The sequence below is a fragment of the Lepeophtheirus salmonis genome, chromosome 4, assembly GCF_016086655.4.
Source record: "Lepeophtheirus salmonis chromosome 4, UVic_Lsal_1.4, whole genome shotgun sequence".
NCBI classification, from domain to species: Eukaryota; Metazoa; Arthropoda; class Copepoda; order Siphonostomatoida; family Caligidae; genus Lepeophtheirus; species Lepeophtheirus salmonis.
The window spans coordinates 15,254,091-15,275,240 of NC_052134.2; the positions used below are offsets into that span (position 1 = coordinate 15,254,091).

Consider the following 21,150-nt stretch of genomic DNA (forward strand, 5'->3'; position numbering starts at 1 on the left):
AAAAAGAAATACTATAATATCCCGAACTAATAAATACACGCACATAGTAAACAGGGGCGTGCGTAGGGTTATATGTTAAAAAAAAAAAATTATAAAAAAAATCTATAAATTAAATTTTTCTGAAAAAAATTTCGAATATTATTCTTTTTAGAATTAAAAAAAGAAAAAATCACAACTATTCACAAATAGTTTTTTTGAAAAAAAGTTCAAAAATTTAATTTAATTTCAAATATTACATTTTCTATTAAGAATAAAAAAAATCCTTCATTTAATAACATTGCTCAACATTTTCTCAAACATCCATTTTTTACTACATAAAATACTTTGCATTGAAGAAACGTTAGAGTTATAAATAATCCAAATAAGTCAACTTTTCCCCCCTTTTTTCGTTATCTATCAACTTTATAGAAAATCAAGAGAATGAAGAATTCCTACGAAGATTTTTCTGTTTTTAAGGTAAATAAAAATTGTCCATTTTTTGCTGTATGTTTCATTTTAAATTAATTTCACATACGTTTTCAATCAATTGAACATACATATCATGAGCACCAATCAAACACTGGTTGTCTCAAAATAGGGAGTTTCATAATTACTATTTATGTAAATATTTTAAAAATGAAGTTGATTATACATATAGTAAGGAAATAGACAACTTTTTATCGAAAAATAGGAGTTCCTACATCCAGATTTGACTTTAGAATATAGAATAGTGATGGGACAATTAATTGGAATCGTATGTTTTTATGGAGTCGGGATCACCATCGAGAAAATAATGTTTTATTTGCGATTTTGATTCTTATTTATTAATGGTATTTAACTAATAATTACTTTTGTAAGTGATGGGAAAAAAAAACAAAAAAAAAGAACCACCCAAATTAAGGAATACTTGCTTTTTACTATGTAGAAAATTAAATTTTTTTTTAAAAATTCCAAAAATGTATTATTAACAATTTAATTTAATTTTTAAATTTTTTTTTGCAAAAAATTAATTTTTCGTATTTTTTCAAAAAAAAAATTAATTTTCTCGGAATAGCCATGTATTTTTAAATTTTTCTCCTAAAAATTTTATAATTGAAATTTTTTTGAGAACACATTGGAATTTTTAATTTTGTTTCTAAAAATTAATTTTTAAAATTAAAATATAAAATTTTTATCAAGAATATTCCAAAAACCAAACCTCCCCTATAATATAATCCTGGGGAAACCCCTGATAGCAAAATGGTATTTTTTTAACTATTATTTAAAATAATCACTTAGACCGAACAAAAGACAAATCATTCTCGGACCGCGGCTCAACACAAATAAGAAGCTATTTGTATTTATCTCTCACTCAGTCACTTTGATATAACAAATGTACTTAAGTCTCTGTACTATTATTGTTTTTAAATGAAGACGTCAGATGGTATTACGGTATATGATTTTTGTGTGTTTTTTTCTTCATAAAAAGAGGTAGAAAATTATTTCATGCTACATGGTGATAAAATAAAATAGAGTATTACATACATATATACGAATAAATACAATTCTTGCCTTCCTTTGTACTACGTAAATCTAACAACAGGATTACCTGTGAATGTAATTGTCGACAGAATAAGATTTTCCATGTACCCCAATGTTCTTTTGTGATAGAAGCGTTTGAGTGTTTTTCGTTCTATATCAAGAAAAGAAGGAAAAAGCGTATAATAGAAAAATAAATCGATAAAACTAAACAATTTATAAAATGTAATCACATAATCCTTTTAGATATCAAATGAAAATACATAAAAAAAGAAAAGGACACTTCTAAAAATATGGTTATCATATTTTGTTGTCTAAGTAAAGTTTCATTTAAAATCATTCACAATTCTATTCTAATACAACCCGTCATGACCTTTTAGACATGTGCTTATATTAAAATATTTGTTCGATCCCGTCCTTATTTTACAAATGATGATTATATGTACCTAGTACATATTGTCTTGGTCCTTATTTATTCTATCCAGCCAGTCGTTTGAGACTGCCAGTATTGTAACTGATTAAAAAAGAATAAAAATAAAAAGAAACCCGAGGACGTCATCCATGACCAAACTGTTTACGTTATTTATTAGAGCTGATATTCAGGACAGAACTGGTCCTTATTTGAGACTGCAGTTCATGCAGTCTTCAGTCTTAAATGAGGGCTGACACAACACTAGATACAGATAGTTTCGTTTATACAGAGATTCATATACTATTCAGTCATCAGAATATGTGAGGCGATAATATAAAATAAAGCTAGGATTTTTTTTATTAAATAGAGAAAAACGTATTATAAGTTTTTACTTCAATGTAAACCCCAAGAGGATTTTTAAAGAGTCAAATACAATATTAAACCAGTGAAAAACGGTCCAACAAGTTACTAATATGATTGATATATGTTTAAATTTTTATATGAACATATGTATTATACACAAGTTCGATTGTGCGGTATTTGAACTTTAATTCGAATTTTGGTATGATTAATATGTGCGACTTTGTTTTTTGATGGAAAATCCAAAAAATTAATCTTATTTGAAAATTAGAAAAATCTTTGCTATTCACAAAAAATTCAAACATTAAATTTCAAATATTAAATTTTTTGGAAAAACAATCAAAAATCCATACCTATATAATTCGAAAATTAATTTTTCCGAATTTTTTTTAAAAAGGCATTGTATTTACAAAAAATTAAATTGATTAAAAAACTAGGGAATTTTTTTTTTTTTTAGATTTATTTTCTTAGGGCAAATTATGCAGCAGCGAAAAAAATTTAATTTTTTGTGATTAGCTATGGTTTTTAGAAATATTATATTTGAAATTTTTTCCCAAAAAATTTAATTTCAATTTTTTTTTTAAAAAAGGTAATTTTTGAAATTTTTTGTTGATAACCATGGATTTTTGAATTTTTTTTCAAAAAATTGTAATTTTTGGATTTGAAATCCTAAAACCCCGCCTCTTCCCCTCCAAAGAAAAATAATATTTCTCTAATCCTGCGGATACCCCTGATATAATGCCTATTATTCCTTGAAATCTTAATCTATAAAATAGATTTAAATTTAAAGCCCATAAATGATCGAAATAAGTGAATGAATTATTAGACCCATATATTAATGTATTAAAAAAAAAAATTATATTTTTGCCATTTTTTTCTATTTTAGTTTGCAATTGCTTTTCCATTAAGATATCAAATGAAATGTATGTTCTATTAAACCGAATCAAAAATACACAGCCAAACGTGAGTTTGCTTACCTTGTGCTTGCCCCACTACTGGATAAATTGTGATGATTTAGAGTTGAATGAGATGCTGAGCGATGTTTGATTTGAACACAAACTCCATTTGAACTTGATGTTTGAGACCCCACTATTCTATTACTACTCATAGAACGAAAAGCTGCCATGAAATGGAATAATTTAAATTTATTTCATAATCTCTTTGTGGAATCAAAATTAATGTCAACATACGCTTCCGATCTTTGGGTACTGGGATATGACGTGTATTCGAGCTTGACTCTCCTCCAATTTTAAGGACTGTTACAAAACCTCCATTTGAGGATTCCCGTCTATTTGAACCTCTTTTGAGTGTACCATAATGACTGTTTGTGGGCGTTTCTGAGAGAGAAAGCTCATCTGAGGATCGGCTTGATGAACCACCTATTGAGTAATAGTCCGAAGTGGACTCATCCATGATGGATCTATGGTGGTGGAGATGATGAGGAGGAAAATGGTTTTCGTTACTATTCACTAGTACAGTAACACCAGAGGATGCTGCCAATGTTGTCCTATGGGAGAATTATTAAAAATAAGGAATAATTTAACTCTTTATATTTAAATACAAATATTCATAAATTTATAGTCAGTCCTGGTTTTTGGGTAGGGTAGACCGAGACAAAAAATAATTTGTGGTTTCTTCTTTTTTTTAATTTTAACTTTTTTTGGGGGCTCTTTTTTTTTTAAATGATCTTTTTTTAGGAAAAAATATAATATTTTATTTAAAAAAATAATAATGTTTAATTACTTTGAAAATGACATTTTTTTATAAACTTTTTACATAAACTATACCCACATTGGATAAGAATATTCCTGTTTATTTTAAAAATGAAATCCATTTTTATACAACTTACTCTCTGAATATATATTTTTTTATTAAAATATAAATATGTCAGAGTGGGGCCCCCAGTGCCTCCCTAAAACTGCCTTATTTTATATTTATACATAGTTACATTCTGTTTTTTGACGATGAAATTGACGGATTGTTGATAGGCAAAGATTGAAGCATAATTTTCGGGTTTAAAAGATTACCATTTTAGGATAAAATGAGACCTAAGAAATAAAAAAAATTATAAAAATGTGTAGATATTAACAGATTTTGAAGTAATATAAACTAGATTTGATATATTATTCATCTATCAAGAGAGTTCATAGACGTAAACACCTCTATTATCTTACATTCTTAAACACTTTTTATTTTATGAAAGCATAATAATTATTTGTGGTTACTTTAAGACTTAAATGTTGCTAATCTGTCAATTAATAATTGATATATTCATTGTGTTTGAAGTCAAAGAGTAGCTATGGGAGAGTAAGTTAATACACGCTGGTAGGGGCAACTTTGATACAGATAAAAAGCGCACAAAATAGAAATTCAGAAATTTTAAAAGGATCACAATTCTAAACGATACATATATTAGATTTTGTTAGAAACTATACCAATAAAGACTATTTATCAACGTGTCAAAAACTGTTTAAACTAGATTCATTGATGAAACAAGTCGATAAAATATTTGTCAACATTAAAGTTGATGCTACATCTAAAGTACAATTAACTATGTTATGGAATTGGTGTCAAAATTGCATATTGTTTTAAATTGTGTCAAAAAATCATCTCATAATATCACTTCTGAAGGTTTATAATAGGGTATTTCGTTTTGACTAACCCCTCCCTAACATACAAAATATATTATTCAATGATTGTTTATTCCCTGCCTCCCCAACAAAAAATATAATTAAAAAATATAATTTTTGCCCATTTGGGAGGCTGGTAGATGTTGAGCCAGTATTCACGTATTCTTCATTCTAGTGTTATGCCATAAAGTGATTTTTTTGTCAACAAGCCTGTTTTAGCCTTTTCTATTTCCCCGTCTAAATAAACAAAGAAAAATATTCCATTTGATATGATCTACAACGAACAATATACTAAAAAATATCCCCCCTTTTCAAACGCTCTGTTTATACACTTAAATATATTTTTGAATCCACCATACTTGATAGACTCTCTCGTTAAGACTAAAATAATATATATTTTATTTTATTACATATTTTTGTTTATTTTTTCTATAGAGGTGAACACAAACTTTTTATTTAGGTGTGAAAAATAAAAAGTAAATACAAACATATTGAAGATACAATACATGCTATGTATGTACCTATATTAGGTAGGGAAGGGTGTAAAATTAAGGTTCAGTTTCATTTTGTATATGGGTAGGAAGCCAGGAAATGATTAATTTTGATGTGTTGACAGCATATACAATATACATACATAGTTTATCACAGATCTTATTGAATCTGATGTGAATATCTACGAGTTTAAGTAGTTGACATGAATACATACATAGTTCCAGACACTTTTGCTCACGAGAATAAAAAAAATAATTATTCAATGAGTCCCACATGCATTGAAATATTCCAATTCCAATTTTATTAGAAGAAATTCGAATGCTACTACTCCTAAACATAGTATCTATAATGTTTGGTCACAAAAGGGGTGCAAAAATTCAATTTGCAATGAACAAATCGCGTGGGAATTAATTTCAATAATTCAATGTATTTAATCATACACTATTCTAAGAATCTGAAAGTCTACTAATGATATCTAAATAGTAAAATATTTAAAAAAAGTTTGTAATTTTATTTCACTAACGTTGTACAGATTGCATAAATAATTGAAAATCAACGCCATATTGTAGACATATGTAGTTGTTGATATAATGTATAGTTATTGAGCAAAGTGTACAAATTCCCGAAAAACCTCAAAAGTTCATTTAATGAAACCCTAGGATTTCTTAATATACCTTCTGCGAAAAACAGATAATTATTATAATTTGGGGATGCTCATGAAAGTTTACGAAGAAAAAGATGAACATGTGTGTCGAATATTATTTGAGAAACTCACATATAATAACTGTAAAAATGAAAAACAAAACTTTTGTATTGAATCAAGGGATTTTATTTATACAAAACAGGTCTGTTGGACTTCGTAGAAGGTATTTGCCATAGGTCTAGTACCCAAACGTAAAAAATAGGGGTCTGTGCAAAATTATTATTAGAAAAGATTATCTAAATAAAAACCAAATTCAAAATTAAATTCAAATTAAAAAAAAAAAGTAAAGTAGTACATATATTGTTGCCATAGAACCAGTTCACGGTACAAACGGTCCTGGAAACAGGATACAAAATGGGAAGGAGCTTTATGATTTTTTTTTATAAAATTGAAATTATGGAGTGGGAGCCTTTCTTTCAGCAAGTTCCTACGGCCCTGTAATATTTGGTTGTTGTGTATATTTTATGAATTAGGTTCTCTTCAAGATGAGTGACTTTCAAAATGATATCGTCACGTTAAATTTCTCCATTTCTGTATGTCAAAGATCCACTTATCCTTCATTTATGATATTAAAATATAGAATGCATCTATTTATATATATATGGTGGTAGGAAGTATAATTGAAAATTTATTATAGACATTTTTACTCGCCTTATTTTTACTCAAAAAGGAAAAGAATATCTCCCCCTTCAATATTTGAGAGCTTCCGGTGGGACTGATATATCAATAAATCAGAGCAAAACTTTCGAATGATTTCCCTAGTAACATCCATAATGTAGCAGAGTAGATCTTCTATATTTTCTGTACAATATGTGCTTTACAAATTTGAAATTGCACTAATTATAAGAGTAATGATTATAATTTATAAAGGAAAATGTACTACATAATAATTATTAACTATAATAAGACGAACTATTTAAATAATAATTATTTTTTTCCATGAAAGGAAGTTTGAAATTAAAAGTGAAACTAGATAATTATTCTCCAAATTACTTACTCACTCAGTTAATTATATTTATAATATATTATGTACAAGCTTATAAGTATTTTTTTAACTATCTGTTACAAACTCTTCCTAAATTTATAAAGACTATTAGAAATACCAGAAACTTTTTAAAGTTTATCTAATTAATTAAACATTGTTGTCAATTTTTAGGAGAGAAAAAGATCCAAATCAAATATTGACACAAGTAAAAGTTGATTGAAATCTTATTTTTCATTTAAAATATAGATGAAATTTAAGGTATTTTGGTCTCTAACTCCCTCTATGGTGTTATACTCATCTTCATAAGGGATTTATGAGATTAATAATTATCCACTCTTTCATTAAATACATTAGTTTAATTGTCAAAATTATAAAGATTTAAACCAAATATATATTGATTTTTATGAGTTAAAAAAATTGGCAAATCTAATTAAACCAGGTTACCAAAGACGTATTTAAGTATTAATTTTGTCAAATTTCAGGTTGATCAGATCAGCCAAGTATTAAAGTGGGACTTATATACATATTTATAAATTCCATACTTTTAGACAAAAATAATGCATGAATTTCACTATCCTATTGATAAAATATTAATAAGAATCGACCTATTTCCTTTCTTAGTCAAAAATTGTATTTAAAGGATACAATTACTAATGGATTATATAGAAAATAGTAACATATGAACATGATAAATTTGAATGAGTATTAAATAATGATGAAACTATTTGGCTATGAAGAGAATACCGAACTAATCACTTTTACTATAATAAACTATAAATAGCTTATTAAGCAAGCAATATGATTAGTAATCATACAAACTTAAATAAAATCATGATTATAAATAGCAAAGTCTCTAAACCAACACTTTATTTTTAAAACATGATCGGAATCTTTTTCAAAAATATAACTCACGAAACCTTGAGAGTCATCCATCGTAAAGTATCGTTAGTGTTACATTTGCAATCAAGGCATACAATGCTTACGTCGTAATTTCTTTTTTTGTTGTTCTAGAGTATTTAATAATTTACTAATACCCACTCGCAAAAAATTAATGATCTGTGTCTCTTGTCAGCATCTTAAGAATTAATTATTGTACATTTGTATTCTGTATATTGTTGTTTTTACCACTTATTATTTATAGCCATCCTACAGTCAATATGTAGCAACACAGAGGGCCTATCCAGGGCATGTATATACATATTTATCACTCTATTCGAGCTTGTACATATTCTTTCAGATAAATCCGGACCATCTTTAACTACATTCTGAACAATAAAGAAAGTATTTAACTCGATCATTTCAATTTTAAATTGGGAGGTTAAGCGTGAGCTTTAAGTTATTTGTGCAACTTTTAAATCGAAGCAAGTATTTATGAAGGAGGAGATCTGAAGGAATAACCATCATCTAATTTGCTCGGATGGGACACAGCCCAAGGTTACATCAAGAATATCCTCTGGTATCCAAAGAGCACAGTCAACGACGTATACAACCACTGGTAGTAGGAAGGATCATATAAAAGAAAATCCCATAAGCCCACAAATGATACAAACCAACTCCCAGATTCCTCCTAGGCCTGAAACGATCCTTGAAGATATCTTTTGTCACTCCGATTACCCTTCCTTCCAAAAAGCGCGAAGTAATCCCTAAAATAGTCTACAGGATCATTAACACTAATCTGAGGATGATGTCATACCGGCACTGCAAACAACATATCCTTACATACAAAATGAAGGCCATCCACGCTGCTCACGGAAGAAAATTACTGAACGGTTTGGAGTCCCATGGTAACCGAATCAGAATGTATTAGAATGAGAAACAATGGACTGTCGACAGATGACACAACATCCAGAACGACATTTGGTTGGCTACAGAGAGAGCTAATTTCCACAATGTCTTTAAAACTAAGTTTTTGGCCAACTCGGAGCAACGGTACTGTCATTCTCTGCATTGTCTTTGAAGCAAAGGAGAGGGTGGGTTCCGATAGGTACTTGCATCAGTGAACAAATTGAAAACTTTTTTAACACTATAGATTATGAAGTCTGTGAATTCATAATCCATAAGAATATGTATTAGCTAACTAATATGTATTAATTATTCCTAAATTAATTTAATTCAACTGGTTCTAAGTATCTTGGTTCTAACAACATTGATATGTGGTGTCATAAAAAGCGACATCTTGCTTTAGAAAAAATATATCACTACGTCCATGAATCTACTCAAGCTAACAGGAGCGTTTCACACTTTTCTTTTAAAAGTTTAGGGTAGATAAATACTAAGAGCGTAAAATAATAATTAATTCAAGAATTAGTTCAAAAACATTCCCCGAATCTAGGAAGTTTTATATGAAAAAATAAGAATTTATACAGATGAGGAAGGAAAAATAGGATACTTACAATGAATCAGGATATTTCAGTCTCTACAGTGGAAAACAACCCGGGGAGTAACAGAGGGTTAATAAAGTAGGTACCCAGGAGCGTCCACAGGATCAGATACATATATATATCCATATTATCATTATTTTTTGTGGAGGGGGCTTGTATTTTGGATTTTTTTATTGAAAAAAATACAACATTTTCAAAAATCCATAGCTAATCACAGTAAATTAAAGTTTTCTAGTAAAAAGAAAAAAAAAACCTTTTTTGCCTCCTCCCTCCACCCCCCAAATAAAATGAAAATAAAGATCTATAGCCTTCCAGCCCACTCCTGCAGACGCCCTAGTTATCAACTACATATTCATATTTTCTAATTTACTTTAAAAACATCTATTATAAAGCACTTAACTTGTTTTTGTAAAAACTTGTACCACGAATATTTTAAAGTCACCGATTCTAATCAATGGAATTACTTTCCTATTGTTTTCATAATTTTGTATGTCAACAAATCGTCAAAACATGACTTTATAAAAAAATAACATAAATTAATTACTAATTTGTCAAAGATTATATGTATTTACATACATACTTTTTAAAATATGAATTATATCGACGAAGACATAACTATTTGTTCATTAAAGCTTACTCTGCCCATAAATCATTTTCATTTTAGAATTCATTTTGGCAATAAATCTTCGTTATTGCTCAAAATGTTTGAATGAGTTGCCAAGAATCATGCACTAACAATTAATTAAAATGATAATGATGGGACATTCCGAAACATTTAACAGAATGCAGTTTATGTGTTCTGTTGCTCCATCGCCATCCCTTGCACGAGAGGAAATAATAATTTTTTGTGAAAAGCTATGAACTTTTGATATTTTTTTCCAAGAAATTTAATATTTTTTGTGAATAGCTGTGAATTTTTGAAATTTTTAAAATTGGAATTTTTTTCTATTAAATTTAATTGTACAATTATTTTTCTAAAAAATTTAATTTTTCAATTATTTTTCTAGGAAATATATTTTGTTCCATTATTTTTCTAAGAAATTTAAATTTAAATTCCTTTTTTAATTTATAAAATATAATTTTTGGATTTATTTTTTAAATAAATCCAAAATCAAACAAGTTTTCTTAGCCATACCTAAAATTATTCCGTTTAAAAACTCACTCTAAAAATTTGAATATAAAACCTCTAATTGACTTAAATATGTCTATAAAATAATAACTTCTGCAATTTTCTCATTGTCTTCAAGATTGTTTATATGATGAGGTACAACATATGTACTGTGGGATATGTGTATCACATCTGAGAATATCTTTACTTCTCTATCCATCCATCGACGTGGGAAGACATTTCATCAGATATATTAAATACTCGGTGACTACATTCAGTTAAGTAGAAGTATACATTGAGCCCCCAACTTTGACAATTTTGAGTTACATCAATGATACAATATTGTTATTATTCAAGACCCACTCACTTCATTCAAGCCCAAATATTGCTTGCTTATTATATATGTATGTATATGCAAAACAGGTTAAAAAACCCTCTCGAAGAAAAAAAAAAGAAAAATATAGAAAAGACTCTCTTCCAAAACAAAACTCAAAAAGAAATAGTGTCTAAATAGGCCTTTAAATGAAAAATTACTTTATTTATTATTATAGTTATGAATAAGGTATTAAAATATACATATGTAGATATGTATTTGTATGCGGCATCCGTGAGTTCAATGTAATACATAAACCATAAATCAAATTGCAATACATAATTACGTTCAAAGAAAATGATAATGTATTTTTTACAAATTTCCAAAATCATTTATCAATGCTAAATTAACTAATTATTCTTAGGGATAGAAAATAACGGCTTTATCTCACTAGCAACGCAAATTGATATTGTATTTTGTTGTCAACCGTCAATGGTTCTCCTTCTTTTCCCTTTATTAATGTTCTGAACATTGATTGGTTGAATTATAATTATAATTCAGATACAAAATCCGTCTCATACAAATTGACTTTCCTATATGATGTCATCATAAGTATATATTAATTGATCTCAATCAATCTCGACCATCACGGATCCAATGATTATAAGCATAGTAAATAGGTACTTTAGTTAGGCTTAAATGAATAATATTGGTTTACTCATCTAATACATGAAAGATACTTAAAGTTTTGCTAAACTAATTCACTGGGTCATGATCGTTGAAGAAGTTTGTTTACATACCCGAGGATAGTCGGGGCCTCATCTAGTATTTATTAGTAGTTTGTATACTTATTTTTTCATTACAACAGTTATATACATCTGCACCACATTGCAGATATTTTTAAATTTGTTAATTGTCTATTGATAAACTGAACTTGGTATTTTACTATAATATTAGTAAAAATAATGCCTTTTAGAAGGCGCTTCCAAATTGGCAACTCTTTTAAGCACCGCTAACAGGGACTAGATGGGACGATACCGATTTAAAGGCCCACAATAAATAAACAAAACAACCCTACAACGCACATATATGAGTAGAAGGACTTGTTAATTCTTTTAAGTGTGATCCGCTTAAGTGAACTAGAGACAATAGAAAATTAATAACTACATTGCCTCATTGATTAGTTATTATTCAATACTCTAACAAAATTTAAAAAATGGTATTATTGTTAACTAATAGAGGAAAATTAAGTATTAAATTACCTACTTCATCCAACAAAGTATATTCAGCTTCTTGTATATAAAGAGTAGTAGAGAGTTGAGCCTTACTCTATATATGGTAAAAAAATAACTGCTTTTGTTCCTTGAATACATTATTCTATTATTAAAAGTATAAATATTGAGTTGACACCCATTTATTTAAATTATACTTTACACAAAAAACAAATATTTAACATAATATTTAAAAGGTTTGCTTTAGCAAAACAAATATGAGCAGCTTAGACTCACACCCATTTATTTATTCATTTGGAATGGCTTGTTAATTATGAATAGGTAAACGAAAGAATTGATGTTGCTTTCAAAGCATTGTAATAATACCCTTTGCCTGATTATTCCAATAAAAATTGCAAATATTTACATGCATACATATTTTGGGGTTCTTCTCCTTATTGGGGTCTATAATTATTATTATTAACACAAATGTCGGCTAAATTGGTTTAGTAACAATTATCCATGGTCGGACTTTACAAAATCTATGTTGGACTTAATTTCGATACTATAAAGTGAAGAGGCTCAATCGTGCTAAAAGTTAAAAACTACTCATTCTTATCGATCTTCAAGTGAAAAGATATATATAACTTGAAAAAGACTCGAAGCTTAAGACTTTGTGATGAGTTGTTAACTTTCGATTTTTTGATTATTTTCCCTTAATCAGTGGGCTAAATCAACATGAACGTTGATAGGTTGAATTAGAAATAGCTCTTTTTAAGCAGTGAATAATTCTTAACAAATATTAATAACAGTTGAGAGGAATTGGACAACTACTTACTGATTTTGGGCCTATTTTTTTATTATATAATTGAGTTCCACTAATTTTATGGAGATTGTTATCTTTATTGTACTGTGCAACTTTTCCTCCAAATAACAGTATTTAAGTCCCAAAATCAGTTGGTAGCTGTTAGGCAACTCTTTCCAACTATGGAATTGTTTACAGATTAACAAGAGCTTATTTAAATTCAACCAATCAACATTACAAAAACTGATAAGGGAAAAAGAAGCAGAATAATTAAACAGCTGATGACAAAATAATGTGTAAAATATTAGTGAAATAACGCCGTGTTGGATGTACTTAATCTGCTATTTTAGTCCTGGGATTAAAAATGAAAAGAATTGCATACAATTTGACTCGTAGATACCTTTCATTAAGAGTCTTAAAATGCTATTTAATATGATGCTTTGCGTCACAAGGGAGACTGTTCTTCATACATACTATGTTTAAACAATCCTAAGAAAATATATTAATATTATTGTTATTCAAAACACCTACACACATAAAATTTTCAACTCTTGTCGGCTTTATTTACTTTACGTATATGACTGTAGACAAGATGCGATTGGGCATAATGATGAGATACTCGTTTTCTAACATCCTAATCACTAACTTCATCCTTGTACGTATGTACGTGCATAGATACATCTCATCTTACAATCACCGTTAGTTTCCTTATAGGTAGGTATACACTATAATACATATTATACCACATTATTCAGGGATCTATTGTAGGCTTTGTTATGCCTTGATACCTCTCAAAAGATATATTATACAATGTATGGATCTAATAATATAATACTTATTCTAGAAATATAAAAAAATCAGATTCATAAACCCACCTGTTACATAGATATATATATATATATTAGTATTGGATTCGAGTTAAAACTATCGAGTTTGAGTTTTGAGCATTGAGTCGAGTCGAGTTTGGAGTTGATATAAAGCTATGAGGGAAATTGTTAGTATAATTGAGTTGATAAAATCTAAGCTCAACAATTCTGGTTGTCATTGTTTCTGGTTCTTTGCTACGAATCATTGTTCCGAACAACCTGATTGGTTGAATTCGAATTAGTTCTTCTTAAGTAGCAGTGAACAATTCCTTACAATGATTGGATAATGACACCATAGGTGGGAAGATTAATTGGCTATATTCAAACTGATAGTGGGCCTTTGTTTCTTATTTCTTTTTGGTGGGGAGGTTGTAAAATGTAAAACTTTTCGTGGGCGAGTTCGAGGTATTGTCGGATAATTGTCGACTTCAGTAAAGTCGAATTTTTTATGTGTTCAAGTACTACAACACTAAATTATATAAACATATGCATATAGATAGATATAATGTATACGGTGAATTTTTGCATGCTGCAAAAGGATTTGCAAGTATATTTTGCACAACATTGATTAGTTCTGCTTCAGTTCCTTTTTAAATATAAGTATACATATAATATATATATTTTCATATCATATTTTAATGTATCCATTTCATTTTTTGACGAAATTCATTTCTGATTTTTTTTTATCCCAAAATGTCTTTATAAGGATTTGCAGATGGTCAATGAAACATATTTATCTCGTACCCCACACCAACAAAAAGGTGATATAATACTATAAACATATGTTGTAAATCCCAATTAAGGTAAAATATGTATGTAAAAACACTTTCGACCCCTCCATGATAAATATTTTAAATTTTGTTATGATGTAAATGAATTTTTTCTAACTTAATTAACTCTAAAAACGTAGAGGTTACGTTCTATTTGGAAGTATCTTCAGACATACATGGGTTAAAATCATAGGCAGAGTTTGAAATGTATCTTAGAGGGAGGGAGGCAACAATTTGTAATTTGTACAAGGGTCTAATTATTTTTATCTGCACACTAGATATATAATATAACCAATATATGGTTGAAATTCCTTCCGTCTGACATAACTTATAAGTTTTCTTGTATACATACCGAGTACTCCATTAAAATATGAACACTTTGAATTTTAAACTTCATAATTTATAAATTAACAATAGAATTTCAACAAAATTAATACAATAAATAGATTTGTATCTGAGCTTTCTTAATACCTAGTGAAGCCCCCCCCCCTTAGGCGGCAATTATGGCTACCAGGAGGCGGCGTAGGGCCTAGCTTCCGCTACAGATGTAGCCCTCTGTCATGGCGTTTGAATGTCCCCTGACAGTGGGTTTGGGGATCTCGGTGTTTGTATAAAGGATACTACAGGCCTTCCCCTTGACATACACCCGAAAGGTGTAGACGGGAGGTTATCATGAGGGGTGTAGTGTCAAAAAGAGTTCAAAAGACTAATTCAAAAGAGTCTTGTGACGGAGAGATGGATTTCTTTCATTGTTGGTGTCAAAAGGGGCCTCTCCACTATCACAAGGCTCCACCAAATTTTTAGATAACTCTCGGGACAGGCTGGTATGAAACTCCGTGCTGCTTGGAGTGCACAAATGGAAATTCGTCAATCATGTACAAATGTAATTTTTTCAACTTGTACGTAAGATAAAGAGCTCAGATTTGGCATGTTTTGTAACTAATTGTTAATTCCTTAATATATCGAAATATGAATAAATTTCAATTACTCAACTTTCATTAATTATTGAATTAGTAGGTGTTTTCAATAGAGCACCCGGTCCTCAATTAGAGATGCATCGAATTTTTACAAACATAATTCTGTTAACTCAGGTAGTTTCAGGGATCATGGGTGAGAAACAAATTAATGGGCAGGGAAAAATAAGATTTGCTTCTAACTATAGCTTAGTTTAGTTTCGAATAAGGTAGAAAAGGTTAGATATGTGGACTTCGACACAAAAAAAAAAAAAAAAGCTAGGAATATTTTTCTTAAAAATTGAGTCTAGATTACATTTGTATTTTTCAATTTAAATTAACAAATTGTACTAACAGTGATATTGCCATTGAAATAATTTGAAATTGATAAATTTGATTTGAAGGACCATATCAGTTGCAAATTAAACATAATAACTTAAATGAAGGTTTTAAACTATAGTTACATTTTTGGGTATCTTAACTCATTCCAGAAATTTGAATACAAAGTCTATAATTGACTAAAATATCTCATTTACATATTAACGTGTTTTATATATAATGTTAAAATTAATATTTTGGAGATTTCTTCTCATCTTGATTTTTGTTCAAGAACTTTTTTCTGTTAACTTGTCACACGTCTACAACTCTACAATTTCAAACTATAAATACTAGTATTAATCTCAATCCCCGAATCGAATATTTCATGTAATGCCATTATGAATACGAAAATTTTTCAAATACATCAATGATAGAATAACTAATAGTGGATAAGAGTTCATAAGTACTGGGAGATGGGGACAAACAATCTGGTTCCCTGAGACCTATCCCTAAATACTAAATATCGTATGTTATGTAGTCCCTTACTTATGATCAAATTATGTAGATGTGAATATCGTGAATGGAGAAATAAATTTGTAATGCCTATTATATGTATTTTTATTATAATTAATTCAAATATCAATCAAATGTGTTCATTAGAGCATGAATGAATTTAAAATTATTATTGAAGTATTTGAATAGAGGTACGTACTATAAGATGTGCTTGATCAATTGAGTTTTAATTTTGTTTAAGCAGAAATGAATGTTTTTTTTTCCGGGGGGGGGGAGTCAGTCTTCAGTGATATTTTTTCGATTGATTTTGACCGATTGCGATCTCATAATAAAGACCCAATCATTTTCACCATTTTTTTTACACTCAATAAATAGAGCGATTTTTTTTATCTCAATCTATGGACTGATTTTCTCCAAATTCTGATTTATGATTGTACAGACAACATTTATGCAGCACATTTCACTTAATTATAACTCTACTGTGCAAATGTTCACAATTTTGAAACACCCACGGCATCATTAACAATTCATCAATAGGATCGTTCTAGACTGACTTTTAAATTAGATCGATCCAGACATATTTTTTCTTTGGGATCAAAATGGAACGAATTTTTATTGGGACCGGTCAAGACCAAATTTCTTTAAAGGACCGAATTAGTTATGTCCATTAAAAATCATAACATTCTGAGACCGGAGATACATCCGATTTATATATGTACATTCTACTTAGATTTTAACCATCTAACGGCTCTCTATATATCATATTTAATGCATGAGTTTTCAAATCCTCTATTTGAGTAGTTTGACGATTTCATGCCTATAGTTGCAAATGTATAATAAATGGATCATTAAACAGAAAACCATATGAATCTTTTACGTATGACCATCCATAATCGAAAAAGTGATATAACTTCGTGTTTTTTTAAATTAAAAAAAAAAAAATTACTAATTTTATTTGAAAGTTGTTATATGGAGAAAAACATTTTTTTTTAGAATAAACATTAGTAAGTACAGTCAGTTATCTACTGTGATGATTTTTTTTGAAAAACTTCGATATCAAACCAAAAATTCAATAATCTCGTTTAAAAAGAAAATTCTTCGATTCTCAAAAGAAAAAAAGTTTTTGTTATTAGAAATGGATACGAATTCTAATAATAAAAATTAAAAAAACCCAGAAAATTCAAACCATCCTTTAACCTAGTGGCAGTTATAGGATTAAACACAAAACTTATATTATATATATACATATATCAGGGTAGTTTGTCTTTGAACATTTATCGAATCGGTAGTCAAGAAAAATTGTCATCATGGTGATAGAAAATAACCTTGGGTTAATCTAATTGTTCATTGACGTCATCTTTAAGCCTTCATCTTGGTGAAGATTTGAAAACAAGTAAAAATACTTCATTTAGTATTAAAACAATACACCGAGATGTGTTATGACATTGTAGAATCATGAAATTTTGTATAGATTATTTTCTAACCAAATGCTGACAATTTTTTTGCTTTACCCATAACCGAAAAAAGAGAAGGTTAAACACGGACCGCCCTAATATATATTACATTCATCCATTTGATAGTTTTTTAATTGATATCTTATTTTATGATTTTTACTCATCGTAGTGTGTATTTCATTTCAATTATAATAATAGAACATACTTCAAGACTTACTTAGCTCATACTTTTATCATAATAGCAACCGACTCCTACATTCAACAAAGATTTTTTTTTTTTTTTTTGCATCTTGAATATCAAGTTTTTATAAGATCATTATCATCATTTATTTTGAAGTTTTAATTTTAAAAAAAAACTTGTATATCTATGTATGTATATATGTTGCTTTTAAATAATGTAGGAAGAGGCCCCGAGGTATAAAATATAATGTTATAAGTTATAACTAACTCTTCTTCGTCTTTGACTTGTTTACATCGTTTATTGTTCCATGTTTATATTTCACTCAAATGCCTCCTTCTAATTGATGGAAGAACTGGAGGGATCGACTGTCATCTACAGGATCTTCAAAGTGTTCCTTCTTTTTTTTGTGAGTAAATATATAAACTATTTTCCTAAATACGCTCAATCCATCTCGATTCTCTATCCGTTATAAAACATCAGCTACGTCTTATTTGTTGATAGGTATGAACGATAACATTAGTGTTGGGTCATAGTAAAAACATTCAAGTTCGGGCGAGTTGAAGTTATGTGTTGAGCATGGGCTTTGCAAACTTGCATCATTTTTTTTTGGGTAGGGGGGGGGGGGGATTAGACCCAAAAATTATCAATATTGTGATACAATTACTTACATAAATTTGGTTTGTTACTCGTATATATATATGATAAATGTTTTTGAGGGAGCTTCAAAACTTTTGGGGGGATTTACCCTTCCCCCAAAGTGTTATAGCGTCACCACTGGTGTCGAGTAGAGCTTGCATTAGAAAAATGTACAGGTTCGTCTTAATTCTTTCATGCCCATATTTGCACAGGGTCCACATTCCAATTTGAGGTGGATAAACATTATAACTATGACCATGGCCGGTTTTAGCGTGAGTGGGGCCTGGAGTAAAGATAAATATGCATGACTCTTTTCTTTATTTAAATTAGATTTAATTTGGAATTCGATTGTTGATCAAATAAAATGAATGGTCCTTTAGACCTTTGCCAATATAAAAACTACCCTGAACGGAGCCTACTGCAGCTGCATAGTTTGTAGTGGCTTAAGACCAGTCCTGCCAATATCATAATTGTTTAGTTGGATCAAGTTTGAGTTTTTGAACTCTCCCCTGGAATTGAGTTTGTATTAGGAAATAAATATTTTTTTTGAGTTTGATCGGTTCGAGTTTTTTTGAGAATTTCCACTTAATATTTTTATGTAGCTTCCCCTTTTTGATAGTACATCAACTATTCTTTTAATAAGAAGGAGCATCTCTTTTTAATTTTTTACTGTTCTTTTGAGTAGTGATACTAGAAGTTTGAATCATCATATGCCAAAAGTTTCGATTTGATTTGATTATTGTAAGAGTTTAAGTAAAGTCAACTTGTACAAAAATATTCCAGTCGATTTTGTATAATTTTCTGTCGAGTTTTTTTCTTAGTTCGAGTAATACACTATGATTAGTATTTATATACTTTAACAAATTGTAAAAAAACAACAACAACACTTTACTTCTATTAAGTTAAAACTAGATTAAAAGTGAGTCATGGAAACGTTTGTTTTTATATTTAGTATGCCAAAACATTCCACTAATTAATAGGCGAATTATTTATAACAAGTGCTCATAATTGCAGTACGACTTACGTCATGGTTATCTTACCCCTACTTAACGTGCATCAATTAATATCTACTTCGATTTATAAGAGTAGTAACTAATGTACATACTCATATATTGTTGTTAATTTAAAGTTGGGTGAAATTAAGGATTATTCTAATTTCAGTGGTTTTCACTTTCTATATTATATACCAGGAGAAAATATTTTTCTGAATGGATTTTATTTTTTTATACGTCAATATGGATGGAATTGTATACATGAGGTTCTTAAGTAGTGTGCCTAAGAAAATGCTAAGGAAATATGTGACAAACATATACACACAAAAAAAAGTATCACTTTGTATTATTATTGGTTTAAAAAGGTCTATGTGCGCTATCTGCATTTTTGACTTGAGTTATTGTTAAAGATGGTATTTTTGTGGGAAAATATTAGGGTTTCATTCCCTTGAGTTTTACATGAGTGACAATTCAAGTAACTAGGTTCTGCACATATATTTGTAGACTGCTTGAAACTGTTCTTGCTACAAACTGGTATTTTATTCTATTCGTATATAAATAATGGCTAAAAAAGCAACGTCAAGTCAAAGCAATGAAGCTTGTGTCCCATCGTCAACTCTCGAGAAGCTCGTATGTCAATGCAAATTTTTGATCGGAATCCACATCGTATCTCCGAAAAATTGTATTAATGAATTTGAATTTTTTTGATCAGTGTTGTGTCGCATACTAGAGTATAAATTTCCTGCGATTAAAATAAATCTTTATTTTTCTGACGAAATAAAGATGAGTCTAAATATAATAAAGACGCACAAATGGAAACTAATACAAAATTAACACTGGAATGCTTACTCATAAATAAATAATAATTAGGACATATTAATAGATGAAAATAGATTATTACATCTAAGAGCAGCACTCGTAAATAAAAGCTAGTCACATCTATTTAGAATCTATTGAAGGTTACTCACCAAAGTTTAAGCCGTTTTGGACTCGTAGTTGTTATGTAACAGTCGTTTGAGTGAGTTGATGTGGGTGTTAATGTAGAAACAGACAAAATCGATTATCGAGCTGTCATTAAATAGGTTTTTTATGTAAAATTGTTACTTTTAAGCAAATTCAAACAATAGTAAACTTAAAAAGATTTGTTCTGTTAAAATTCGAGACGTTTAAGTTAATCCAACTGGAAGTAATTGAGGCAAGAACAAAAAATATCTCGTGAACAATTATTTTGCAGAGAAAGACGCCGAGTACTATTTGAAGGGATTACAGAGATGGGAGCATCACTGGGAGAAGTTTGTAGAGTTACAAGGAGACTATGTTGATAGAAAAATTACAAGTAATGACTTGTAATTTTGTTAGGTTGGAAACTTTTCATACCAGCCTCGTATACATATAGTTCTTTAGTATAATCAATAATGTTATAACCAAATAAAACGTGGGTAAAAATTGCAACTTGTAAAAATCCCAAAATTTGTTCCCTTCAATTTGAATGTACATTAACTTTAGATTGTTTTATGGCCCATTAAAATACACCTATTGTCTATTACTATAACATACCTAAGTAAGTACA

At 29.0% G+C, this 21,150-nt stretch overlaps 1 protein-coding gene across 3 annotated transcripts in view; it reads right to left on the reverse strand.

The window, feature by feature from the left end:
* The window catches only part of LOC121116880 (uncharacterized), a 174,747-nt gene that overhangs the window by 112,791 nt on the left and 40,806 nt on the right, over positions 1-21,150 (reverse strand). For 2 of the 3 annotated variants that reach the window (XM_040711181.2, XM_040711180.2), the window contains exons 2-5: positions 4,218-4,317; positions 3,460-3,776; positions 3,247-3,388; positions 1,568-1,651 (exon numbers count right to left, since the gene is read on the reverse strand). In XM_040711181.2, the coding sequence (XP_040567115.1) occupies positions 1,568-1,651; positions 3,247-3,388; positions 3,460-3,776; positions 4,218-4,273 (599 nt within the window). In that variant the 5' untranslated portion in view covers positions 4,274-4,317. The remainder of the gene's footprint in view (positions 1-1,567; positions 1,652-3,246; positions 3,389-3,459; positions 3,777-4,217; positions 4,318-21,150) is intronic. The other variant, XM_040711182.2, reaches the window with a different exon arrangement.